This window comes from Rhinoraja longicauda, chromosome 24 (genome assembly GCF_053455715.1).
Source record: "Rhinoraja longicauda isolate Sanriku21f chromosome 24, sRhiLon1.1, whole genome shotgun sequence".
NCBI classification, from domain to species: domain Eukaryota; kingdom Metazoa; phylum Chordata; class Chondrichthyes; order Rajiformes; family Arhynchobatidae; genus Rhinoraja; species Rhinoraja longicauda.
The window spans coordinates 33,900,030-33,927,832 of record NC_135976.1 but is presented as its reverse complement, the minus strand read 5'-3'; the positions used below and the strand labels follow the sequence as shown (position 1 = coordinate 33,927,832).

The 27,803-nt window shown below is 51.0% G+C and overlaps 1 protein-coding gene across 1 annotated transcript; it reads left to right on the top strand.

The window, feature by feature from the left end:
- On the top strand, window positions 1-25,419 carry LOC144605607 (ubiquitin carboxyl-terminal hydrolase 49-like). Its single transcript, XM_078421046.1, has 7 exons — window positions 1-115; window positions 229-371; window positions 6,184-7,674; window positions 17,484-17,682; window positions 18,287-18,395; window positions 19,592-19,812; window positions 20,865-25,419. Exons 3-7 carry the CDS (start codon window positions 6,247-6,249, stop codon window positions 21,056-21,058), a joined length of 2,151 nt encoding a protein of 716 aa, XP_078277172.1. The 5' UTR covers window positions 1-115; window positions 229-371; window positions 6,184-6,246; the 3' UTR covers window positions 21,059-25,419.
- Window positions 25,420-27,803: the final 2,384 nt, after the last annotated feature.

The window sequence follows — 27,803 nt, the reverse complement described above, 5'->3', positions numbered from 1 at the left end:
GGAATGCCGATGCTGCCAGGAAGCAGTGTGCAGGAACAGCAGATGCTGGCAGATTAAGATTCCCTTTCACCATGCCAAGCACAGCCCAGTCCAATTGTCTCAATTTTACAGGCAGGTTCGTTCACTAACAGAAAATATTTTGGACTTGAAAACAAATGTCTTCTCTTCGGGGAATCGGCCTCCACCGTACTTTCTGCTGAAAGGCGCCGTTTCTTTTTGTTTCCCCAGAGTGTAAGATTGTCTGCCTATAATATGGTGTCCTGACGTATTTTGTATCGTGGAGCTGCCGACTTTTAAAGATTGCTCGCTGAGATGGTATTTTCCCAGTCGTTGACCTCTGTGTCGTTGGAAGAAGATTTGAGAATGTCCAAGTAAGTATCGCTACTTTCTCGTTGACTTGTTTACCCACCAACCTTGGCGTTAAATCTGATTTTGTCTTCACACTGAGTGATGGTGGGGGGTCGAGACACAGTCTGTGTCTCTCAATCTCAGTCTGAATAAGGGTCTCGACCCGAAACGTCATCCATTCCTTCTCCCGAGATGCTGCCCGATCTGCTGAGCTACTCCAGCACTTTGTGAATAAATACCTGTGTTTCTCAATGCCCGGAGTAACTCAAAGGTTTCAAAGGTCTTTTATTGTCACCTGTGCCAATTAAGGTACAGGTGCTCCTCAACGTACGATGGGGTTAAGTTCCGATAAGCCCATCGTAAATCGAAAATATCGCAAGTCAATAGACAATAGACAATAGGTGCAGGAGGAGGCCACTTGGCCCTTCGAACCAGTTCCGCCATTCAATGTGATCATGGCTGATCATTCTCAATCAGTACCCCGTTCCTGCCTTCTCCCCATACCCCCTGACTCCGCTATCCTTAAGAGCTCTATCTAGCTCTCTCTTGAATGCATTCAGAGAATTGGCCTCCACTGCCTTCTGAGGCAGAGAATTCCACAGATTCACAACTCTCTGACTGAAAAAGTTTTTCCTCATCTCAGTTCTAAATGGCCTACCCCTTATTCGTAAACTGTGGCCCCTGGTTCTGGACTCCCCCAACATTGGGAACATGTTTCCTGCCTCTAACGTGTCCAACCCCTTAATAATCGAAAATGCATTTAATACACCTAACCTACCAACATCACAGCCACCTAACCTACCGAACATCACAGCCACCTAACCTACCGAACATCATAGCGTAGCCTAACCTACCGAACATCACAGCCACCTAACCTACCGAACATCATAGCCTAGCCTAACCTACCCAACATCAGACCCACCTAACCTACCCAACATCACAGCCGTGACCGCTCCCAACCGTGGCTGACTGGGAGCTGTGGCTCGCTGCCGTTGGCCAGCATCACCAGAGAGTATCATACCGCGGAAGACGCTGCCAGTCTGAGCAGCGGACAGGTCAGCCAGTCCGGGGAAAAGCCTGGGAAAAGATCAACATTCAAAGTTCGAGGTACGGTTTCCACTGAATGTGTATCGGTTTTGCACCATCATCAGTCGAAGCATCGTACGTTGAGGGGCAGCTGGACCGTGATATTCGTATTACCAGCAGGTCAGGCAGCAACTCTGGAGAATAGGAATAGGTGACGTTTCGGGTCGAGACCCTTCCTCAGACTTCATTGATGGTGGGCGTGGACTCGTCGGGCCAAAGGGCCAGTTCCCATGCGGTATCTTTCAATCGTTCAAATTCTAAACCGTCTGGTTACATCTTATTTCATATTTTACATGAAATAAATATCTGCAAGGTAAAGCCCGATTGAAGATAGTCTGAGGGTTTCCAATGAGGTAGATAGTAGCTCATGACCGCTCTCTAGTTAGTGATAGGTAGGTTCAGTTGCCTGATAATAGCTGGGAAGAAACTGGCCCTGAATCTGGAGGTGTGCGTTTTTGCACCGTGGAAACCTTGGAAATTATCCCCACCCCCCCCCCACCCCCCCACAATCAGTCTGAGAAGGGTCCCGACCCCAAACGTACATCTATCCATGTTCTCCACAGATGCTGCCTGACCCGCTGAGTTACTCCAGCACTCTGTGAAACGTCACCTATCCATGTTCTCCACAGATGCTGCCTGACCCGCTGAGTTACTCCAGCACTCTGTGAAACGTCACCTATCCATGTTCTCCACAGATGCTGCCTGACCCGCTGAGTTACTCCAGCACTCTGTGTTTTGCTGTTTAACAATGAAGTGAATAACTTAATGGCTATGTGTCACAGCTGGGCTCCCACTGGCTAGAGACGGACGACAGAGGCAAGCGATTGGACTGGAATTAAGAACGGTAAAGTCACAGGCAGGAAGGCATTGCAATTGCACTTTGGAAGCTTTTCCCTGTACCCTGGTACATAAACTAAACTGAACTGAACGCTTTACAAGCACAGAAGATTGACACAAAAAAACCCGGAGTAACTCAGCGGGTCAGGCAGCATCTGTGGAGAGAATGGAATGCGTGACGTTTCAGGTCGAGACCCTTCTTCAGACTGAGAGTCAGGGGAGAGAGAGAGACGGTGATGGAGAGAGATGTAGAACAAATGAATCAGAGATATGTGTCTTTTTTTTTCTCCCTGGGAAAAATACAGTGCATTTGATTCATCCATGAGTAGGAATGAGCGTGTTATTAAAACTATTTATTAAATACCTGGGTTTTATGCCTCTTTATCTGCTAATGCATTCTGCCCTTACACATGTTCATTGTAATAGTTCACACACTGGCCATCTTTCCAAACCTTTTCAGTACACTTGCAGTTGATTTGCAAGTGAGGGGTGATTTTGATAGGGGCAGAATTAGGCCATTCGGCCCATCAAGTCTACTCCGCCATTCCATCATGGCTGATCTATCTCTCCCTCCTAACCCCATTCTCCTGCCTTCTCCCCGTAACCCTAAACACCCGTTCTAACCAAGAATCTATCTATCTCTGCCTTAAAAATATCTACTGACTTGGTCTCCACAGCCTTCTGTGGCAACGAATTCCACAGATTCACCACCCTCTGACTATTCAGAAATTCCTCAAAGAACGTCCTTTAATTCTGAGGCTGTGACCTCTAGTCCCAGACTCTCCCACTAGTGGAAACATCCTCTCCACTTCCACTCTATCCAGGCCTTTCACTGTTCTGTAAGTTTCAATGAGGTCTCCCCCTCATCCTTCTAAACTCCAGCGAGTACAGGCCCAGTGCCGACAAACGCTCATCATAGGTTAACCTTATTCCTGGGATCATTCTTGTAAACCTCCTCTGGACCCTCTCCAGGGCCAGCTCATCCTTCCTCAGATACGGTGCCCAAAACTGCTCACAATATTCCACATGTGGCCTTATAGAGCCTCAGCATTACATCCCTGTCTTTGTATACAAGCCCTCTTGAATTAAATGCTAGCGTTGAGTTTGCTTTCTGTACTACCGAGCTTTCTAAAAACATTTCAGAAACGTTGCTTCTAGAGGAAACCAAGGTCATAATTCGTTGTGTCGTGATCATTGCCCTAACTCTCAAATCAAGCCCTTTTTGAAAATCCATCTAAACTAATCCATATTATCTCTCGTATGAAAAATCCAATGAGGAAAGTTGAGAAAGAAGGCAGGCACGGGTTACTGATTGTGGATGATCAGCCATGATCACAATGAATGGCGGTGCTGGCTCGAAGGCCCAAATGGCCTCCTCCTGCACCTAGTTTCTATGTCATCAAAAATCCATGTTGATTTAGACCCTGTCATTTGACCTGTTTTCACCCAGATTCATCAGGACTAATCACAGGGAATTAAACTTACCGAATGGTGAGCGGCCTGGATAGAGTGGATGTGGAGAGGATGTTTCCACTAGTGGGAGAGTCTAGGATCAGAGGGCACAGCCTCGGAATAAAAGGACGTACCTTTAGAATGGAAATGAGGGGGGAAATTTCTTTAGCCAGAGGGTGGTGAATCTGTGGAATTCATTGCCACAGAGAGGCCAAGTCATTTGGAATTTTTAAAGTTCCAGAACCAGGGGCCTCAGTTTAAGAATAAGGGGTAGGCCATTTAGAACGGAGATGAGGAAAAACTTTTTCAGTCAGAGAGTTGTGAATCTGTGGAATTCTCTGCCTCAGAAGACAGTGGAGGCCAATTCTCTGAATGCATTCAAGAGAGAGCTAGATAGAGCTCTTCAGCATAGCGGAGTCAGGGGGTATGGGGAGAAGGCAGGAACGGGGTACTGATTGAGAATGATCAGCCTTGAATGGCGGTGCTGGCTCGAAGGGCCGAATGGCCTCCTCCTGCACCTATTGTCTATTGAGATTGAAAGGTCCTTTATTCGTAAGGGTGTCAAAGGCTACGGGGAGAATGGGGTTGAGAGGAAAGAATAGATCAGGCATGATTGAATGGCGGAGCAGACTCAGTAGGCCAAATGGTCTAATTCTGCTCCTATTTTTGTATGATCTTATGATTTCCTTTACTTTCAAATTTACTGATGCCAGCTATTTTGTGATTTTTTTAAAAAAAGACGCATTTCCTTTTCCCCCCAAGGAATATTGTGTTGCCAGCTGTTTATTCCTCTGGAGTAGAATGTTTGGTGAAAATTATTGCTAGATCCTTTTTATTCTCTGGTCTGAAGAGGGTCCCGATTCGAAACGCCACCTGCCCATTCCCTCCACAGAGGCTGTGTGACCTGCTGAGTTCCTCCAGCACTTTGTGTTTTTCTTTAAGCATTAAACACCCTCTGTGTAAAAAAAAAATACATTGCTCTTACTCACCTTAACTCAGCAGGTCAGGCAGCATCTCAGGAGAGAAGGAATGGGTGAGGTTTTGGGTCGAGACCCGAAGGGGCTCGACCCGAAACGTCACCCATTCCTGAAGACAGGTCTCGACCCGAAACGTCACCCATTCCTTCTCTCCTGAGATGCTGCCTGACCGGCTGACGTTTCGGGTGACGTTTCGGGTCGAGACCCTTAAGGTATGTGCATGAACTCATTGTTCACCCTTAAGGGTCTCGACCCAAAACGTCTAGTCTCGGCTATCTCCACCCTGGAATAAAGGTTCTTCGACGCTCCCCTCTATCCATGCCCCTCATAATTGTACATACTTGGGTCTCCCTCAGTGTCTCTCCAGGGGCCATCCCTACTGGTATGTGCATGAACTCATTGTAAGCAGGGCGTTTGCAAGAGCTTTGAACTGTGATCGCCACAATGGCGCAGCTGGTAGAACCACCGCCTCGCAGCGCCAGAGACCAGGGTTCGATCCTGACCTCGAGTTGCGTATCTCAGAGTTTACGCATTCTCCCCGTGACCTGTGTGGATTTCCTCCGGGTACTCCGGTTTCCTCCCACATCCCAAAGACGTGCAGGATTGTAGGTTAATTGGCCCCTCTGTAAAATTGCCCCCCGTGTTATGGAATGTGGGATAACGTAGAACTAGTGTGAACGGGTGACCGATGGTCGGCGTGGACCCGGAGGGCCGAAGGGCCTGTTTCCATGCCGTTTGTCCAAACTCACTAACACTGCCTTCTGAATTAATGCTTTACAGCTTAACAGAAAGTTTAGTTAAGAGTATACAGCGCGGAAACGGGCCCTTCGACCCACCCCACCCCACCCCACTCCACCCCGCGATCCCCGGACACGAACACCATCCTACGCACACGAGGGACAATTTACAATTATACCAAGCCAATTACCCTACAAACATGCACGTGTTTGGAGTGTGGGAGGAAACCGGAGATCCTGGAGAAAACCCACGCGGTCACAGGGAGAACGTACCAACTCTGTAGAGACAAGCACCCGTAGTCAGGATCGAACCCGGGTCTCTGGCGCTGTGAGGCAGCAACTCTACCGCTGCGCCACCAAGTGAGTTGCGTGCGAGAACAAAGGGATTTCCCTGTACCTGGTTACACGTGACAATAGAGTAGAACCTTCATTGGATGGATTTATTCACAAAATGCTGGAGTAACTCAATAGGTCAGGCAGCATCTCAGGAGAGAAGGAATAGGTGACATTTCGGGTGGAGACCAAGTAACTCAGCAGGTCAGGTAGCATCTCAGGAGAGAAGGAATGGGCGACCCGAAACGTCACCCATTCCTTCTCTCCTGAGATGCTGCCTGACCTGCTGATTTACTCCAGGCATTTTGTGAATAAACACCTTTGATTTGTACCAGCATCTGCAGTTATCGTCTTGCACTTCATTGAATGGAGATGTCAGTGGCTGAAGTCTGACTTGCATTCCTCTCCCGCAGGTTAACGAAGTGCAGCGCCTCGAGGTTGCTACAACCAGAATATTTCTGAGTGCTTTGAAAGCCATGGATAGATGTAAGCATGTGGGGCGTCTGAGACTGGCCCAGAACCACTCCATACTGAACCCCCAGAAGTGGCACTGTGTCGACTGCAACACCACCGAGTCGGTGTGGGCCTGCCTGAAGTGCTCCAACGTGGCCTGTGGCCGCTACATCGAGGAGCACGCCCTCAAACACTTTCAGGAGACCAGGCACCCCTTGGCGATGGAGGTCAATGAACTCTACGTCTTCTGTTACCTGTGCGACGACTACGTGCTGAACGATAACACCACGGGGGACCTGAAGCTGCTGCGGAGCACGCTGAGCGCGGTGAAGAGCCAGGCGTGCGGCTCAGCGTCCCGCAATGGCAGGGCGCTGCGGTCCCTGGCGTGCGGAGAGTCCCCCTGCTCGCTGCAGAAGGGCAGGGGCGGGCAGCCGCACAGCACGGAGCAGATGTTCACCGCCCTGTGGCACCGGCGCCAGTCGCTGCTTGCCAAGGCCGTCCGCACCTGGTTCGACCAGACGGCCAGCGGGAGGCGCAGGCTGGAGGAGAGGCGGCTGCAGGAGGAGGTGGAGAGGAGGAGGGAGGAGGCGAGGCTGCGTCGGAGGGACTTGAAGCGCAGGTTCATGGAGGAGCTGGCCAGCGCGCCGCCGCGCAAGAGCGCCAGGATCCTCTTCCAGATCCGCCAGGAGGAACACGCCTCGAGGAAGTGCAAGAAGCCGCCCGCCCCCGCCCACAAGGCACTGCAGACGGCCCCTACCTCAAAGCGCCAACGGAACAAGATTAAGCGTTACCACGCTGCCAGGCGCAAGCCCGTGGTCACCCCTGGCGTCACTGGTCTGCGCAACCTGGGCAACACCTGCTACATGAACTCCATCCTGCAAGTGCTGAGCCACCTGCACAAGTTCCGAGAGTGCTTCCTGACGCTCGACCTCTGCGAGACCGAGGAGCTGCTGGCCAGGACGGCCAACGGCAAGACCAGACTGTCCAACAAGGTCACCCTGGGGCTGCGCCCTGCCACCGCCGCTCCCTGCTCCGCGGACAGGAGCGACCACCTGGCGCCCGCGGGGAGATACAACGCACCTGCCGGCTTGAACGGCGGGGCCTCCATCGCTCGCAGCCTGGAACTGATCCAGCCCAAGGAGCCGAGCTCCAAGCACATCTCCCTCTGCCACGAACTCCACACGCTGTTCCGGGTGATGTGGTCGGGCAAGTGGGCGCTGGTCTCCCCCTTCGCCATGTTGCACTCTGTGTGGAGTCTGATCCCGGCGTTCCGGGGCTACGGGCAGCAAGACGCTCAGGAATTTCTCTGCGAACTGTTGGACAAGGTGCAGCAGGAGCTGGAGTCAGAAGGCACAAAGCACAGGATCCTCATTCCCTTCTCCCAGAGGAAGCTCACCAAGCAGGTTCTCAAGGTGGTGAACACCATCTTCCACGGGCAGCTGCTCAGCCAGGTAAACGGCAGCAACGGTCTCACCTTAATCTGGTTCCTCACTCGGCAATGGGGAGTCACACAGTGCTGGAGTAACTCAGCGGGCCAGGCAGCATCTCGGGAGAGAAGCAATGGGTGACGTTTCGGGTCCAGACCCTTCTTTAGACTGAGTAAGAGAGGAGATAAAAAATATATGGCCAGTGGTGGGGTCCCGTTGTAGGTGGTGGAAATGTTGGGGGATGATTTGTTGGATACGCTGGCTGGTGGGGTGGAAGGTGAGAACGAGGGGGATTCTGTCCTTGTTACGAATGGGAGGAGGGGGAGCAAGAGCGGAGCTGCGGGATGTAGAAGAGACCCTAGTGAGAGCCTCATCTACAATGGAAGAGGGGAAGAAGAAGGGTCTCGCCGCCAAAACGTCACCCATTCCTTCTCTCCAGAGATGCTGCCTGACCCGCTGAGTTACTCCAGCGTTTTGTGTCTACCTTCGATTTAAACCAGCATCTGCAGTTCTTTCCTCCTCATTCGGGAACTCGGCTTGTTCAGGATGAGCGATAGCAGTGGGGCAGAATGAACGCTTTGCACCTCGAGTCCAGGGACTTTTCGTTTAGTTTAGCGGTGCAGAGAAACAAGAGCATCGGCCAACCGAGTCCGCACCGACCAGCGACCCTCTCCTGCCCCCCCCCCCCCCCCCCCCCCACACACACACACACACACACACACGCACACACGCACACACACATTAACACTATCCTACACATACGAGGGACAATTTTACATTTAACACCAAGCCAATTAACCTACAAACCTGTATGCCTTTGGAATGAGGGAGGAAACCGAAGATCTCGGAGGAAACTCACGCAGGTCACGGGGAGAACGCACAAACTCCGTACAGACGGCGCCCATAGTGGGGATGGAACCCGGGTCTCTGGCGCTGTGAGGCAGCAACTCTACCGCTGCGCCACCGTGCCGCCGTGCCAAGCCCCCCTGCGCTAAGAACCAAAGTCAAAGCTTTCTCCTTCTACTGTTGCCTTCTGTCAAATTGCAGTGCAAACTCTCAAGGTTCTTTTATGTTGAAACCTCGATTTGTTTTTTTTTATCATCTGTTTCTGGGTTTCGATTTTTCAGTAATTAGCCTTTTCAGAAATCGAACTGAAACCGATTATAATTTTTAGTTTTAGTTTGGAGATCTGGCATTTAAAGAATGCTGGGGTACTAAGGCCGGCACAGTGGCTCAGCGGGTAGAGCTGCTGCCTCACAGCGCCAGAGACCCGGGTTCAATCCTGACCTCAGGTGCTGTCTATGGAATTTGTACGTTCTCCCCATGACCGTGTGGGTTTTTCCTGGGTGCTCCGGTTTCCTCCCACACTCAAGTTTGTAGGTTAATTGTCTTAGGTAAAGATTGTAAATTGTAACCTCATGCATAGGATAGTGCTAGTGTACGGGGTGATGGCTGGTTGGCACGTACTTGGTGGGCCGAAGGGCCTGTTTCCGCGCTGTATATCTAAACTAAACTAAACTAAAAGCTCCTTTGGCCCACCGAGTTTGTGCCGACCACCGGTTGGTTCACTCTCGCTCTGTGTTATCCCACTTTCTCATCCACTTCCCACACGCTACAAACTTACTCTATATCTCTATTAGGGGCAGCTTTCGTTTTACAGGTAACAATTAAGCTCCGGATCCACTCTTCTTTGGGATGTGGCGGGAAAGCAAAGCACCAGGAGGCCACAGTTTAAGAATAAGGAGTCGGCCATTTAGAACGGAGATGAGGAAAAACCTTTTTCACTCAGAGTTGTAAATCTGTGGAATTCTCTGCCTCAGAAGGCAGTGGAGGCCAATTCTCTGAATGCATTCAAGAGAGAGCTCGATAGAGCTCTTAAGGATAGCGGAGTCAGGGGGTATGGGGAGAAGGCAGGAACGGGGTACTGATTGAGAATGATCAGCCATGATCACATTGAATGGTGGTGCTGGCTCGAAGGGCCGAATGGCCTCCTCCTGCACCTATTGTCTATTGTCTATAATCGTCATTAGGCTGGGCAGAGTGCAGAGAAGATTTACGAGGATGTTGCCTGGACCCAACTGGCTGCACTCTTGGAACATATATGGTTTTATACATCTCTATAAGATGGCAACCTCCTGCCCTGTAAGGAATAAAGTCCTAGCCCGTCCAATCTCTCCCTACAGCTCAGGCCCCCGAGTCCTGGCAGCATTCTTGCAGGATTTCTCTGCTCCCTTTCCAGCTTAATGGCACAAGTTGAAGTGACTTCAGAAATGTAAAAGCAGGTTGTTTTTTTGATCTGAGGTCCAGAGGGCGAAGCATAGAAGCAAGTCTTGGGTGCTGGAGATCACAACATTGTGACCCTCTGTGTGTGATAATTGGCACTGTCCCCACAAAAACAATGTTCAAACATTGCAGCTGCCAAGAAGCTTCAAGCAGTCCGGAGACTTCAAACAGACCACGGGCGCAGCTGGTAAAGCCACTGCCTCACAGCACCAGTCCCGGGCAAGACCCTGACTATGGGCGCTGCCTGTATGGAGTTTGTACGTTCTCCCTGTGACCGCGTGGGTTTCCTCCGGGTGCTCTGGTTTCTTCTTGCATTCCAAAGATGTGGAGGTTTGTGGGTTAATTGGCCTCTAAATCAGAATCAGAATAACCTTTATTGTCTAATAACCTAAAAAAACAAGTCTTTTGGACAAAATCCCGTTACCCACAGTCCAATAATAAGAGCAATAAAAATAAGCAATAACACACACAATCACAAACCAACACCAAACAAAAGAACCATCCATCACAGTGAGTATCTTCCAGTCACCTCCTCACTGTGATGGAAGGCCAGAATGTCTTTTCTCTTCCTCTGCCGTCTTCTCCCGCGGTCAGGCTGTTGAAGTTGCCGCGTTCCAGGCCGCGCCGGACGGTGAAAGATCCGCAGCGGGCCGACCCAAGCCCCGCAATTCTCCTGTCCTGCATGCAGTGGATGAGAAAGTGGGATAACATAGGGTGGCGGCACGGTGGCGCAGCGGTAGAGTTGCTGCCTCTCAGCGCCTGAGACCCCGGCTTCGAAGGGCCGAATGGCCTCCTCCTGCACCTCCTGTACTCCAAAGACGTACAGGTATGTAGGTTAATTGGCTGGGTAAATGTTAAAAAATAAAATAAAAAAATTGTCCCTAGTGGGTGTAGGATAGTGTTAATGTGCGGGGATCGCTGGGCGGCACGGACTTGGTGGGCCGAAAAGGCCTGTTTCCGGCTGTATATATATGATATGATATGATATGATATGATATGATATTGTCTACTGATCCTGACCTCGGGTGCTGTCCGTGTGGAGTTTGTACGTTCTCCCCGTGACCGCTGGGTTTCCTCCCACGGCCCGAAGCTGTGTAGGTTTGTAAGTTAATTGGCTTCTCTCCATTATCCCTGGAGTGTGGGATAGGACTAGTGTCTGGGATGATTTTTAGTTTAGTTTAGTTTAGAGATACAGGGCGGAAACAGGCCCTTCGGCCCACCAGGTCCGCGCCGCCCAGCGATCCCCGCACACTAACACTATCCTACACACACGAGGGACAATGTTTACATTTACCCAGCCAATTAACCTACATACCTGTACGTCTTTGGAGTGTAGGAGGAAACCGAAGATCTCGGAGAAAACCCATGCAGGTCACGGGGAGAACGTACAAACTCCGTACAGACGGCGCCCGTAGTCGGGATCGAACCCGGGTCTCCGACGCTGCAATCGCTGTAAGGCAGCAACTCTACCGCTGTGCCACCGCGCCGCCCTCGATTGGTGGGCAGCGCGGACACGGTGGGCCAAATGGTCTGGTTCCATGCTGTATGGCTAAAATTAAAACTAAACTAAAACTTTCAAATTTGGATAGGAAAGATTTAGAGGGATACGGGCCAAACGCAGGCAAATGGGCCGAGATCAGCTGGGGGCATCTTGGCCAGCATGGATGAGTTGGGCCGAAGGGCCTGTTTCCCTGCTCTGGTCAGCATGGATGAGTTGTGCCGAAGGGCCTGTTTCCCTGCTCTGGTCAGCATGGATGAGTTGGGCCGAAGGGTCTGTTCCCCTGCTCTGGTCAGCATAGATGAGTTGGGCCGAAGGGCCAGTTTCTCTGCTCTCTGTATCAGGCATGTCCGAGCACTCCACCTTGACCAAGAGTGTCACATTCACAATTGTCCAGTCCGTTAGTACCGGGCGTTTATCTCAGGACCATTGGAAGATCGTGGCAAATCATTCTCCACCCTCCACCTTAACTCCCTCAGCAGCCTAGAGAAGCTTGTGGGGTCAGGATAACTTTGTTCAAGATAGACACAAAGTGCTGGAGTAACTCAGCGGGTCAGGCAGCATCTTTCTACTCCAGCACTTTGTGTCTCTTCGGTATAAACCAGCTTCTGCAGTTCCTTGTGTAGGAAAAAAACTGCAGATGCTGGTTAAAATCGAAGGTAAACACAAAATGCTGGAGTAACTCAGTGGGTCAGGCGGCATCTCGGGAGAGAAGGAATGGGTGACGTTTCGGGTCGAGACCCTTCTTCAGACTGATGTCAGGGGAGGGGGCGGATCAACACCTCATAATTTAAAACTATCTCTATCAGAACTCCCTGTAACCTCTTTAAGTAGATCACAGACTAGGGTCCTCATTCTTCAGGAAACGGGGCTTCCCCTCCTCCATTATAGATGAGGCTCTCACTAGGGTCTCTTCTACATCCCGCAGCTCCACTCTTGCTCCCCCTCTCCCCACTCGCAACAAGGACAGAATCCCCCTCGTTCTCACCTTCCACCCCACCAGCCAGCAGATCCAACAAATCATCCGCCAACATTTCCGTCACCTACAACGGGACCCCACCACTGGCCATATCTTCCCATCCCCTCCCCTCTCTGCGTTCCGCAGAGACCGTTCCCTCCGTAACTCCCTGGTCCACTCGTCCCTTCCTACCCAAACCACCCCATCCCCGGGCACTTTCCCCTGCAACCGCACGAGATGCAACACCTGTCCCTTTACCTCCCCCCTCAACTCCATCCAAGGACCCAAACAGTCTTTCCAGGTGAGACAGAGGTTCACCTGCACCTCCTCCAACCTCATCTATTGCATCCGCTGCTCTAGATGTCAACTTATTTACATCGGCGAAACCAAGCGCAGGCTCGGCGATCGTTTCGCTCAACACCTGCGCTCGGTCCGCGTTGGCCAAACTGATCTCCCGGTGGCCGAGCACTTCAACTCCCCCTCCCATTCCCAGTCTGACCTTTCTGTCATGGGCCTCCTCCAGTGCCATAGTGAGGCCCACCGGAAATTGGAGGAACAGCACCTCATATTTCGCCTGGGCAGCTTGCAGCCCAGTGGTATGAACATCGACTTCTCCAACTTTAGATAGTTCCTCTGTCCCTCCCTTCCCCTCCTCCTTCCCAGATCTCCCTCTATCTTTCTGTCTCCACCTATATCATTCCTTTGTCCCGCCCCCCTGACATCAGTCTGGTCTCGACCCGAAACGTCACCCATTCCTTCTCTCCTGAGATGCTGCCTGACCTGCTGAGTTACTCCAGCGTTTTGTGAATAAATACCTTCGATTTGTACCAGTGTCTGCAGTTCTTTTCTTATACTAAGGTACAGCTATATACCTTAGTATATATATATAGCAAGTAAGAATTTTATTGTTCTATCTGGGACATATCACACACACACCCACACACACACACACACACACACATACACATTATATTATGTGTGTGTGTGTGCATTGTATTTACAGACCTGTTACCACTGCCGCTAGTAAAATGTAATTGTTCCCTTATTAGCACATGTGACAATTAAACACTCTAGTGTCTCTTGTCTCTTGGGACTTGCTAATTCAGGATTCTATCAAGTCACAAATGGTTTTAAAGGTGGCCCAAAAGTGGCAGTGTGTTTCTTGTGGGGTTTAGCTTGTGGTTTGATCTGTGGCATGCATCCTCTGCTGCCTGTGTTCCTGATGCCTTCTCTCCTCGTCTCCCCTGTGATGTGGGTTAGTGGTCCAATGGTGCTTTACTGTCATGTGGGCAGCGCACGGTGAAATTCCTTTTTGCATATCCCACACATGCACGAATTTCGCCACATTTTGGCGTCATTTACACAAAGTCCAAAGTCCGGTCCACGTGCTGGGTGTGCTGGAGCGGCCCCTGATCCAGGCGAGCCCCAGGCTTGCTGCCGGGCCTCCTCCGTCACCCTCGATGGGCTCAGCCCACCGACCCTCACCCGCCAGCACGCCTCTGTGTCACGGGGAGGGAGGGGCACCTCTTCCAGCCAACCTCGGCCCTCCTTCAGACCCGGCCTGAAATGCTGATGAGGCGCGGTGGCGCAGCGGTAGAGCTGCTGCCTCATGGCGCCGGAGACCCGGGTTCCATCCTGACCACGGGTGCTGTCTGTACATATTGTCATATGTCCCAGAAAGACCAATGAAAGTTTACTGGAGAGGAAGGACCTGCAGATAGACACAGAAAGCTGGAGTAACTCAGCGTCTCTGAAGAAAAAGACTACGTCACATTTCGGGTCGAGACCCTTCTTCAGAAATTTTACTTGCAGCAGAACGACAGAACATGTAAACATAATACACTGTAAACAGACAGTACACTCCCTGTCTCCCTGTAACAGTGTGGGTTTCCTCTGGTTTCCTCCCACAATCGAAAGGCGTGCAGGTTTATAGGTTAATTGGCTTTGGTAAAAATTGTAAATTGTCCCTAGTGTGTGTAGGACAGCACTAATACACGGGGATCTCTGGTCAGCGCGGACTTGGTGGGTTGAAGGGCTTGTTACCACACTGTATCTCTAAACTAAACTAATCGGTCTGAAGAAGGTCCCAACCAGAATCCTTGCCCATTTCCTTCACAAATGCTGCCTGACACGCTGAGTTCCTCCTGCACTTTGCATTCTGCTCAAGAACACCTCATATTTCGCTTGGGCAGCTTACAGCCCAGCGGTATGATAATTGACTTCTCTAACTTCAAGTAACCCCTGCTCTCCCTCTCTCTCCCCCCCCCCATCCTAGTTCTCCAACCAGCCTGATTGTCCTCCTGATTAAATGTTATCATTTTATCTTTGTACGCCTCGATGTCACCTTCCCCGAGTTAACAATGATCTATCCTTCATCTTCCTTGAGCTTCGCCCCCTTTGATCTGTCGTTTTCACACCTTACCCTTCCATATCTCTCGGTTCCCTCTCCCCTGAGTCTGAAGAAGGGTCTCGACCCGAAACGTCACCCGTTCCTTCTCTCCAGAGATGCTGCCTGACCCGCTGAGTTACTCCAGCATTTTGTGTCTTATCTTCGGTGTAAACCAGCATCTGCAGTTCCTTCCTGCACATTTTGTCTGCATTTCCTTGTATTCCCTGGATCACTGTTCCCTCTTGAGAGGAAATTAGTGCAGCGTGACTGAGAACAATATTGCTTCAACATAACAAGTAACGCGCGAGGATGGGGGATGGATGGAGAGAGAGGGAAAGCAAAGGTACCTTGAAGTTAATATCCATCAGGTGCTCTTGAGCAGAATGCAAATTGCAGGAGGAACTCAGCGTGTCAAGCAGCACTTGTGAAGGGAATGGGCGGCCGATTCTGGTCAGGACCCTTCTTCCGCCTGATTAGTTTAGTTTAGTTTAGGGATTTTGCGCGGAAACATGCCCTTCGGCCCACCGAGTCCGTGCTGACCAGCTATGCTCGTTACCAGCAAGGCTGGTTTGCTTCGACAAACAAGTAACGTGCCGGCGTGGGTGAAGTAAGAGATGCTGAACTGAACGACTCTGTGTTGCTGTGATATCTCTGAACTCAATGGACTGAAATCCGATGAGCTTGCATTTTAAATCGCCATCCACCTTCATTGAGCACATTGCCTTAAACAACTCACAGGTGCCTTCTGCTGGCCACACCACGAACTGCAGTGGCTGGAAAGCAAACATTTTCTTCCTGCTTTCCTGCAAACTGAATCGTGAACTTTTACAGCCAGATGGATTACATCATTGATTTGATGTGGACACCCTTTGCTGGTTTTTGATTGATTGATTGATTGATTGATTGATTGATTGATTGATTGATTGATTGATATTGGTTGATATTGATTGATTGATTGATTGATTAATTGATTAATTGATTGATTGATGATTGATTGATTAATGATTGATTAAAATTTTACAAGAATGATCCCAGGAATGGATGGGTTAACTTACGTATGATGAGCATTTGACAGCACTGGGCCTGTAGTCGCTGGAGTTTAGAAGGATGAGGTGGGGGGGACCTCATTGAAACTTTTACCGAATAGTGAAAGGCCTGTATAGAGTGGATGTGGAGAGGATGTTTCCACTAGTGGGAGAGTCTAGGACCAGAGGGCACAGCCTCAGAATTAAAGGCGATGAGGAGGAATTTCATGAGTCAAAGAGGGTGGTAAATCTGTGGAAGTCAATGGATATTTTTAAGATGGGGTTTGACAGATTCTTGATTAGTGCGGGTGTCAGGGGTTATGGGGAGAAGGCAGGAGAATGGGGTTGAGAGGGAAAGATAGATCTGCCATGATTGAATGGCGGAGAAGACTTGACGGGCCGAATGGCCTTATGCTACCCCTAGAACGTATGAAAGACACAGCTTGGAAACAGGCCCCTCAGCCCACGCCGACCATCGATCCCCCGCTCGCACCAGTGGCCTGTTATCCCACTTGCTCATCCGCTCCCTACACACCAGGGGCAATTTACACTGGACAATTACAAAAACAAGAGACAAAGTGCTGGAGTAACTCGGCGAGACAGTGGCGCATTCGTAGAGTTGCTGCCTTACAGCACCAGAGGCCCGGGCTTGATCCTGACCTCGGGTGCTGTCTGTACGGGGTTTGTACGTTCTCCCCGTGACCGCCTGGGGTTTCTCCCACATCACTAAATTGCCCCCAAAGTCTGTTGGGAGTGGATGCAAAGCATAGAACGGGTGTGAACGGGTGATGGATGGCTGGCATGAAACGGTGGGCCGAAGGGCATGTTTGCATGCTGTGCCTGCAACTGAAATAAGTCTTATCGGTACCGGGCAGATGTTACCTGAAAGGTGAGGGGGGAAAGGTTAAATAGGAATCGTGACCGACAACGTTTTTACACAGAAGCTGCCGGAGGAGGTAGTTGAGGCCGGTACTATCACAACATTTAAGAAACATTTAGACAGGAACATGGATAGGGGAGGTTTAGAGGGATATGGGCCCAGACGCAGAAACAGGCCCTTTCGGCCCACCGGTCACACGCCAACCAGCGATCCCTGCACACTAACACTATCCTACACCCACTGGGGACAATTGTTTTTACATTTACACCAAGCCAATTAACCTACAAACCTGCGCGTCTTTGGAGTGTGGGAGAAAACCCACGCAGGTCACGGGGAGAACGTACAAACTCCGTACATTTTTTAGATTTGGAGATACAGCGTGGAAGCAGGCCCTTCGGCCCACCGGGTCCGCGCCGCCCAGCAATCCCCGCACATTAACACTATCCTACACACACTAGGGACAATTTTTTATTTATTTTTACATTTGCCCAGCCAATTAACCTACATACCTGTACGTCTTTGGAGTGTGGGAGGAAACCGAAGATATCGGAGAAAACCCAGGCAGGTCACGGGGAGAACGTACAAACTCCGTACAGACGGCACCAGGAGACGTAGTCAGGATCGAACCTGAGTCTCCGGCGCTGCATTCGCTGTAAAGCAGCAACTCTACCGCTGCGCCGCCGTGCCGCCCTAGGTGGGACTAGTGTAGATGGGCCTGAAGGACCTGTTTCCATGACTCGATGACTCTAAGCTAACATTAGCCACGTTCGCGGTGATCATTATTTTATTCCTCACCACAGGTCACGTGCCTGACGTGTAACTACAAATCCAACACTGTGGAACCCTTTTGGGATCTGTCCTTGGAATTCCCGGAGCGCTACCATTGTCTACAGAAAGGTGCTGCACCGAATAAGGAATGCACGCTGACAGAGATGCTGGCAAAGTTTACAGAAACCGAGGCTTTGGAGGGGAGGATTTACGCCTGCGACCAGTGTAACAGTAAGTGTATTCTTCGATCGGCTGTGTAAAATCATCAGAAGAACAGGTAGACACTAAATGCTGGAGTAACTCAGCGGGTCAGGCAGCATCTCGGGAGAGAAGGAATGGGTGACGTTTCGGGTCGAGACCCTTCTTCAGACTGACGTCAGGGGAAGAATAGATCGGGTAGATGCACACAGTCTCCTGCCCAGAGTAGGGGAATCGAGGACCAGAGGACATAGGTTTAAGTTGAAGGGGGAAAGATTTAATATGAATTTGAGGGGTAACTTTTTCACACAGTGAGTGGTGGGTGTATGGAGCAAACTGCTGCCAGGGGAGGTAGTTGAGGCAGGGACTATCCCAGTGTTTAAGAAACACTTGGACAGGTACATGGATAGGACAGGTTTAGAGGGATATGGGCCAAACGCAGGCAGGTTGGGACTAGTGTAGCTGGGATATTGCTGGCCGGTGTGGGCAAGTTCGGCCGAAAGTCCTGTTTCCACGCTGTATCTATGACTCCATGAACTGGAGATGGGAGGTGGGACGTTTTGGCCATCAGTACTACGTCGGGCCGAGTGGCCTCTTGCTATGGTTGTAAGATAAAACGCTTGCTGTTGTTCCTTAGGCAAACGACGGAAATCCTCACCAAAGCCTCTTGTCCTGACAGAAGCTCAAAAACAGCTAATGATATACCGACTACCTCAGGTCCTCAGATTGCACCTTAAACGGTTCAGGTAGGATGCACCTGTGCAGCTTCGAACGCTTGTCTACCTGTATGTGCCCATCCACCGTCAGTCACCCTGGTACCAATCCAGCACTCCACAAAACAATCGTCACTTCATTACTGCACACATAGATTCATGGTCACACAGCATGGAAACACACACTAGGTAGACACAAAATGTGTCTACACACATGGTCACACACATGGTCACACACATGGTCACACAGCATGGAAACACACACTAGGTAGACACAAAAAGTGTCTACACACATGGTCACACACATGGTCACACACATGGTCACACAGCATGGAAACACACACTAGTGTAGACACAAAATGCTGGAGCAACTCAGCGGGTCAGGCAGCATCTCGGGAGAGAAGGAATGGGTGATGTTTCGGGTCGAGACCCTTCTTCAGACTGATGTCAGGGGAGGGGGGCGGGACAAATGTAGCGGATATTGTAACTCATTGCCACAGATGCTACAGGGGCCAACTCAGGCAGTGATAGACAAATTCTTGATTAGAACGGGTGTCAAGGTTTATGGGGTGAAGGCAGGAAAATGGGATTGGGAGGCAGAGATCAGCCATGATTGAATGGCGGAGTGGATTCGATGGGCCGAATGGCCTGATTCTACTCATAGAGTCATAGAGTGATACAGTGTAGAAACAGGCCCTTCGGCCCAACTTGCCCACACCGGCCAACAATGTCCCAGCTACCCTAGTCCCACTTGCCTGCGCTTGGTCCATATCCCTCCAAACCTGTCCTATCCATGTACCTGTCCAACTGTTTCTTAAACGATGGGATAGTCCCAGCCTCAACTACCTCCTCTGGCAGCTCGTTCGATGCACCCACCACCCTCTGTGTGAAAAAGCTACCCCTCGGATTCCTATTAAATCTAGTCCCCTTCACCTTGAACCGATGTCCTCTGGTCCCCGATTCCCCTACTCTGGGTAAAAGACTGTGCGTCTACCCGATCTATTCCTCTCACGTTTTCTACTCCTGTAAATTGTGGTCGATCGCTAATTACAGACACCATTCACCCCCCCACTCCCCCCCCCCCCCCCCCCCCACTGTGATCGGTTATAAGGAAGGTTTACTGTGTAAGATGCTATGTTGTGTTATCTGTGTGTGTATAGAATATGAAGCTGTGTTTTACAGGGAACTGATGCACTATACTCGTGTTCCTTATTTCCCCCTTGATGCAGCTACTGTGTTTTTAGGTGGTCTGGCCGCAACCATCGAGAGAAGATAGGGGTGCATGTCAGCTTTGACCAGGTGTTAAACATGGAACCTTACTGTCGCCGAGAATCCTCCTCCTCCCTCGGCCGAGAAAGCTTCATCTACGATCTCTCCGCAGTGGTGATGCATCACGGGAAAGGTTTCGGCTCAGGGCATTACACGGCCTACTGTTACAACACCGAAGGAGGTCAGTTCCCAGCCCGTAAGGCACCGTCGAAGGGACTGGACAGGCCAGACGCAGGGAAAACCTTCCCCATCCATGTTGGGAGGAGTCCCCAGAACCAGGGGTCCCCAGAACCACGGCTCCCCAGAACCAGTGGTCCCCAGAACCAGGGGTCTCCAGGAGTCTCCAGAACCACGGGTCCTCAGAACCAGATCCAGGGGTCCCCAGAACCAGGGGTCCCCAGAACCAGATCCAGGGGTCCCCAGAGCCAGGGGTCCCCAGATCCAGGGGTCCCCAGAACCAGGGGTCTCCACAGCCAGGGGTCCCCAGATCCAGGGGTCCCCAGAGCCAGGGGTCCCCAGATCCAGGGGTCCCCAGAACCAGGGGTCTCCACAGCCAGGGGTCCCCAGATCCAGGGGTCCCCAGAACCACGGGTCACACATAGTTTAAGGATAAGGGGTAGGTGGGACATTTAGGACTATGAGGAAAAGCTTTTTCACCCAGAGAGAGAGTTGTGCATCTGTGGAATTCCCTGCCACAGAAGGCAGTGGAGGCTGTTCACAGTTCTCTACGGGAGGATATTAGTGCAGCGTGGCAGAGAACAATATTGCTTTAACAACACAGGCAACGCACTGGGATGGGAGGATGGGGGAGGGATGGAGAGAGAGGGGAAGCAAGGGTTACTTGAAGTTAGAGAAGTCAATGTTCATACCGCTGGGGTGTAAGCTGCCCAAGTGAAATACGAGTAGGAAAGAACTGCAGATGCTGGTTTAAATCGAAGGTAGACACAAAAATGCTGGAGTAACACAGCAGGTCAGGCAGCATCTCAGGAGAGAAGGAATGGGTGACGTTTCGGGTCGAGGACCCTTCTTCAGACTGATGTCAGGGGAGGGGGCGGGACATTTGTCATCAGTCTGAAGAAGGGTCTCGACCCGAAACGTCACCCATTCCTTCCCTCCCGAGATGCTGCCTGACCCGCTGAGTGAAATATGCGGTGCTCTTGAGCAAAATGCAAAGTGCAGGAGGAACGTGGCGTGCCTTTAATCTTCTCTCTGCTTTTGTGTTTTTCTCTCAAGAGTTTTGGGTCCACTGTAACGACTCGAAGCTGAACGTGTGCAGTGTGGAGGAAGTGTGCAAGACACAGGCCTACATTCTCTTCTACACTCAAAGAACCGTGCGCAGCAGCGTCCAGTTTGTAACCGGGATGCATTCTGAACCTCAGGTGCCAAGCAGAAACGCGGACAAGAGCAGGAGACTGCCCTTCCCGTAAAGGACAGGGATCGCAACCCATGACTGGAATTCCCCCAAACCAGCCCCTCCGTACCTCGCGCCCGCCCGCCCGCCCGCCCGCCAGCCAGTGGCATCGGTCTGGCAGCCGTCTGAGCCCTGCTGTGTTCTCATGTAGGTGCCCTGCGTCACCTTAACCGAAGCATATATAACTTTCCTATGCATATTATGGTAGGGTTTAATTCCATACTTGTCAATTAAAGTGGTTTGTTCAAACTGTCTGCCTGCCTGCCCCGGGACAGGTCGATGTCACCTCCCGCCCTGCCAACCATGGCGTCGCCAGGTGTTGCTGCCCGCCGTGAGTGGCCCTCTCTTGCCTCGCCACCAGGCGTCTATTGTCCGCTCTCTCTCCCCACGCACTCCTCCACGGCTCGCCCGTTACCTCCCGCAAGGTGCCTTCCTTTGCCGCTCGGTTCGCGCAGTCACGCAGGCGGCACAGGTATGCAGGTGACACAGGTACGCAGGTGACAGGTACGCAGGTGACACAGTTACGCAGGCGACCAGTTACGCAGGTGGCACAGTTACGCAGGTGGCACAGGTACGCAGGTGACAGGTACGCAGGTGACAGGTACGCAGGTGACACAGGTACGCAGGTGGCACAGTTATGCAGGTGGCACAGGTACGCAGGTGACACAAGTACGCAGGTGACACAAGTACGCAGGTGACACAGGTACGCAGGTGACAGGTACGCAGGTGACACAGGTACGCAGGTGACACAGGTACACATGTGGCACAGTTACGCAGGTGGCACAGTTACGCAGGTGACACAGGTACGCAGGTGACACAGATACGCAGGTGACACAGGTACGCAGGTGTCAAAGGTATGCGCGCCCGACCCTCTTCCTCGCGTTGAGCGACGCTCTCTCCCCCCCCACCCCCACCCCTCGTGGTGCAAAAAAACCCAAAACCGAGCTGGCCTTCAACTGATCTGGAAACGCCGCGGCCGCTGATCCAGCCGGAGCCGCCCGGCTTTTGCCTGCCGACCGTCCACTGGTCCGTTCTGCCCCCCCCTCCCCCCAACACTCCATTGCGATTTGCATCCAATCTAGTAAGAAACCAGGCAGAGATATCCCTCGCCCCATCTCCTCTCCCCGGTACACCAGTTTAATATATTGTTTAAGGGATTGATGTCGTGGAGAATCACCGTCTCGCCTGTGATCTTCCCACTTGGGATCATTGGCGGCCGTTTCCCAAACAACACGCAGGGATATCCCCTCCCGAGGAGAAGCACAAGTCAGCCGTGCTTCTAACCAACCGCGCGGTCCAAGTATCACACACACACTCCTGCTGCTGACGGTGGCTCAACCAGGTACTCGTCTTGAGAGCAGGAGTCGTCCTGGATCTCTGCCCCACCGGCAGTGAGTGTGAAGCTGATCACGCTGCTTTGCAATTGTAAATTAAGACTTTCTTTGAAAATAAATGTGGGGAGATTAAAGGTGGACACTCAATGCTGGAGTATACCACCGTGTGCGTATACCCCCCGGGTTTGTTTCTGAAATACCCAGAGTCTGCATTCGGTATATTTTTTCGGTTTACTTGGAGGATTTTTGTAAAAAGAAAATGCAGAGCTCGTCATTCAGAGCAAAACAGTGGACGCTACGTTTTTTTTTTTTACTGCCCCGATCACCTTTTAAAGTAAAAGACTGAGTAAAGCAAAAGGGCGTTGAGCTTTGTATCCCAAAGGCTGGAGTTAGACACACACAAAATGCTGGAGTAACTCAGCGGGACAGGCAGCATCCCCAAAGACGTACAGGTGTGTAGGTTAATTGACTGGGTAAATGTAAAAATTGTCCCTAGTGTGTGTAGGATAGTGTTAGTGTGCGGGGATCGCTGGGCGGCGCGGACTCGGTGGGCCGAAGGGCCTGTTTCTGCGCTGTATCTCTAAATCTGTATCTAAAATCTCTGGGGAGAAGGAGCGGGTGACGTTTTGGTGTCGAGACCCTTCTTCAGACTGAGAGTCAGGGGGAAAGGGAAACGAGAGACCTAGACGGTGATGTAGAGAGATAGAGAACAAAGGAATGAAAGTACAGGTGCTCCTCAGCTTACGATGGATGGAGTTCCGTTCGGAGAAACCCATCGTAAACCGAGAATATCGTAAGTCGAAACATCGTAAGCCGGGGAACACCTGCATGCAAAAGAAGTAACGGTGATAAAGGAAACGGTTCATTCATTGTTGGCCGTGGGCTAGGTGACAACCGGTTACAGACAATGAGACTCAATGAGACGGCTTTGTAGCCGGTATACCTAATGCTGGGATAAACTGGGGTGGCGAGGGAGAGAGAGGGGGGCGGGTGTGTGCCATGCCTGAGGCTGGGTTAACCAGCGGCGAGCCAGGCCCAGGCGGGCAGGGATGCCTCAGGCGGCTGTCTGCACCGTACAGAAAGGCCGGGAGACCCAGTGGGAAGGTGGAAGTTGGGGAATCTGCAGGTCCCTGGCTGTGTCGGCTCGGATCAATAAGCCCTCCGGCCACACATTGGTTTTGGGAGTGGGCTAGTGCACGATCAATGAATCTCAAACTTCACGTCTCTCACGGCTGCTAGTTTAACTATAAAATTATCCGGGTTTCCAAATGTTATTTTGAATTTGTTATTGAAGTGGTCTTATGGCATTCAAAAGGTAGACACAAAATGCTGGAGTAACTCAGCAGGTCAGGCAGCATCTCTGGAGAGAAGGAATGGGTGACGTTTCTTCGGGTCGAGACCCTTCGTCAGACTGTTCAGACTTCTTCAGTATTCAAAGTCTGGTTCTCCAACTCCAAAGTCAGTTCTACACTGAGCCCACGATCCCACACCTCCCACTACCTGAGGCTACCTGATGCCAGGCCACGCTGTACCTGCGATCCCACACCTCCCACTACCTGAGGCTACCTGATGCCAGGCCACACTATCCGATAAATAGTTTTCAGGCAATGCCCCTCGCTCATCTCCATCCCAAAGCTCATGCTCATGTTCGTACGTGATAGGAGAAGAAACAGGCCATTCGGCCTATCAAGTCTACTCCGCCATTCAATCATGGCTGATCTATCTCTCCATCCTAACCCTATTCTCCTGCCTTCTCCCCATAACCCCTGACACCCGTACTATTTAAGAATCTATCTCCGCCTTAAAAATATCCACTGACTTGTGGCCTCCACGGCCTCGTGCGGCAAAGAATCCCACAGATTCACCGCCCTCTGACTAAAGAAATTCCTCCTCATCTCCTTCCTAAAGGAACATCCTTTCATTCTGAGGCTGTGCCCTCTGGTCCTAGACTCTCCCATTGGTGGAAACATCCTCTCCACATCCACTCTATCCAGGCCGCTCACTATTCAGTGAGTTTGAATGAGGTCGTGTGTGTCCCTCCCCTCTCTCATCCTTCTAAACACAAAGTATGATAATGCAAGACGTTTCGGGTGCAGGGAAGGGAGTTCAGTGTTCCAGGAGAGCGATGTTTAATTTCACTTGCTGACTCATGAGACTGCAGATACTGCAATCCTGAGCCAAACGCAAAGTGCTGGAGGAACTCAGCGGGTCGGGCAGCGTTTGCGAAGGGAATGGTCAGGCAATGTTTCACGTTGGGGCACCCTTCATAGAGTCATATGGGCCCTTCGGCCCAACCAACCAACCTGTCCCATCTACACTAGTCCCATCTGCCTGCGTTTGGCCCATATCCGGCAAAACCTGTCCTGTCCATGTAACTGTGTAAATACCTCTTAAACATTGCAATGGTCCCAGCCTCAACTACCTCCTCCGGCAGCTCATTCCATGCACCCACCACCCTTTGTGTGATAACGCTATCTCTCAGATTCCTATTAAATCCTTTCCCCTTCACCTTAAACCTATGTCCTCTGGTCCTCGATTCCCCTACTCTGGGCAAAAGACTCTGTGCATCTACCCAATCTATTCCTCTCATGATTTTGCACACCTCTATAAGATCACCCCTCATCCACCTGCGCTCCAAGGAATAGAGTCCCAGCCTACTCAACCTCTCCCTGTAGCTCACACACTCTAGTGCTGGCAACATCCTCGTGAAATCCATCTGAAGTGGGATTATCACCCAAAATGTCATCTGCCCATTCCCTCCACAGAAGCTGCCTGACCTGCTGAGTATCTCCAGCCTGCCGCCCAGAGTAAAACAATGTTGGTGGGCAGCAGCTTATTGAGGCAACAGACTGAGATTGAGATGGTGGACCTTTCAAAACCTTTGATACAAGCCAGGTGCTCGAGATTGAGTCTGTCTAAAGCTTATCATGGTCTCAGTTTGTACATGACATTGAAACAAATGTGTAAAACTAACACTTTCTGCACCTCCTCAATGTCAATAGTTTTACAACCAGTTTGCCTTTTGGATAAGTTATGTTTTGGTTGGGGGTCCCTTCTTCAGAATGATTGAATTGGGGGGGGGGGGGAGAAAGCTGGAAAGGGTGGGGTTGGGGGCTGAGGCGAGACAAAGCTAGGCAAGTGATAGGTGGATACACAAAGAACTGCAGACGCTGGAACCCTGAGCAAAGCACAGAGTGCTGGAGTAACTCGGCGGGTCAGGCAGCATCTCTGGAGGACGTGGATGGGCGACGTTTCGGGTCGGGACCCTCCTTCAGACTGAAGAAGGGGCCCGGGACATCACCTATCCGTGTTCTCTACAGATGCTGCCCGACCCGCTGAGTTACTCCAGCACTCTGTGCTTTACTCAAGTGATGGGTAGATAGATACATAAGGAGAAGGGCGGCTCACCTATAAACAGAAATCGTCCAGGAACATTGTGATTTATAATCTCGGCCACTTAGTGCCAGCAGCGAACTTTCTAAGTTCTGTGTGATAAAGCAATAATAATAATACAGCTTCCACCACCGACCTTCCAGCAACTGGTGGCCGGGCACCTTTAATCCGGCATCAATGACCCCGTTTAATTAAGGCTTGAAATCCCCTCCCCCCCCGACAATGTGGCGCCTTGTCCAATCGGCGGGTGGAATCTGCCCCCTGTGGCCGGGGCTCTGGAACTCCGGCCCGGCCCGAGCCGGCAGATCCGTTCCCATAGCCGACCTCCGAGGCCCCTCGGCGGCCCAGGGGGAACGTTCAGGTACCGAGGGACTCCTCTCGGAGACCCTGACCTCTGTAGATGGTCCGGCAACACGGACACTCCAGCAAAGCTATGGAACCGAGGGTTCAGTGGTGGAACCGTATTGATTACTAACAACATAGTGTACAATCGGGAGCCTGGCCTTATTGGTTATTTAACAGATTTCCTCTACGCTCTCTCACACTTTCTCTTTCCCCTTTCTCTCTCTCCTCTCTCTCTCTCTCCCTCTCTCTCTCTCTCTCTCTCTCTCCGTGTTCTCTCTCTCTCTCCGTGTTTTCTTTCTCTCTCTCTCTCTTTCTCCTTTCTCTCATTTCTCTCTCTCACTCTCCTTTTTCTCTCTCCCCTCTCTCTCTCTTTCTTTCTCTGTCTCTCTCTCCTTTCTCCCTTCTCTCTCTCTCTCTCTCTCTTTCTTTCTGTCTCATCTCCTTTCTCTCTCTCTCTCTTTCTTTCTCTGTCTCTCTCTCCTTTCTCCCTTCTCTCCTTTCTCTCTCTCTCCTCTCCTCTCTATTAAGAGCATTGAATCATGGATTTGATGACTTCTACCTACCTACCTCTGACGAAAGACATTGTGCTGATTGTTAGATTAACGCAGCGATTAATTCTCTTCGTCCCCAAAGCTCCATAGTGAGGAAGGTAGTCCCACTTACCCACCCGAAGACAATACTTGGAGTGTAGAAACAAGGATCTGCAGACGCTGGTTTACACAAAAGGACACAGAGTGCTGGAGTAACTCAGCGGGTCAGGCAGCGTCTCTGGAGGACATGGATAGGTGACGTTTCAGGTTGGGACCCTTCTTCAGACTGATTGAAACAAGAATCTGGAGTTGCTAGTTCCAACCAGTCCACTGACATTGTGAAATATCACCTATCCATGTTCTCCACAGATGCTGCCTGACCCGCTGAGTTACTCCAGCACCTTCTGTCTTTTGGAATACAATGTTTGACAGCCGTATATTAAACCCAAATATTAAACTCGTTTTAGACAAGTAGCTCAATGGGAAGAAAGGTCTCGACCTGAAACGTCACCCATTCCTTCTCTCCAGAGATGCTGCCTGTTTCGCCGAGTTACTCCAGCATTTTGTGTCTTATCTTCGGTTTAAACCGGCATCTGCCGTTCCTTCCTTCACGTTAAACCCGTCTCTCGGGTCTTGCGGTGGAGGATGGCAGTCTTTAAACTGTTTGATGTATAAACTGATATCTAACTGAGAATTATCGCCTTTTGACTCTGCAGTCTGAAGAGGGGTCTGGACCCGAAACTCCTTCAGACTGACGTCGCCCAATCCTCCTCTCCAGAGATGCTGCCTGACCCGCTGAGTTACTCCAGCACTTAGTGTCTATCTGAACCAGCATCTGCAGTTCCTTCCCACCACATTAGCGCCTTCACGTTGGTTTAAGAAAGGTGACCAGTCTTTGGTCAGACGGATAATGGTGACTTGGGTTGTATCTCTAACGGGCATGCATCCCTGCCTCCCACTCAACCCCCACGACTAAATTGAAAATCTGCCCCCAACACCGACCGCCCACCCACCACATAATCTGGGTAACAGTCGCACGTCTCGGTTCCCTGCGGGTCTCTGTATAATTGTGCTCTCGCTCCCTCTCGGCATCTGAAACCTTTCCTACTTTATTTTTATTTTTTGGTTAAAAGTTTGTAGATGTTTTGATTTATTTTTT

What these genes read in the sequence shown, in the direction of transcription:
- LOC144605607 (XM_078421046.1), top strand. Translation starts at nt 6,247, where the DNA reads ATGGATAGATGTAAGCATGTGGGGCGTCTGAGACTGGCCCAGAACCAC. An exon ending in ACGGGCAGCTGCTCAGCCAG is followed by an intron (nt 7,675 to 17,483) that starts GTAAACGGCAGC and finishes TCCTCACCACAG; the next exon opens with GTCACGTGCCTGACGTGTAA. An exon ending in CGCCTGCGACCAGTGTAACA is followed by an intron (nt 17,683 to 18,286) that starts GTAAGTGTATTC and finishes GTTGTTCCTTAG; the next exon opens with GCAAACGACGGAAATCCTCA.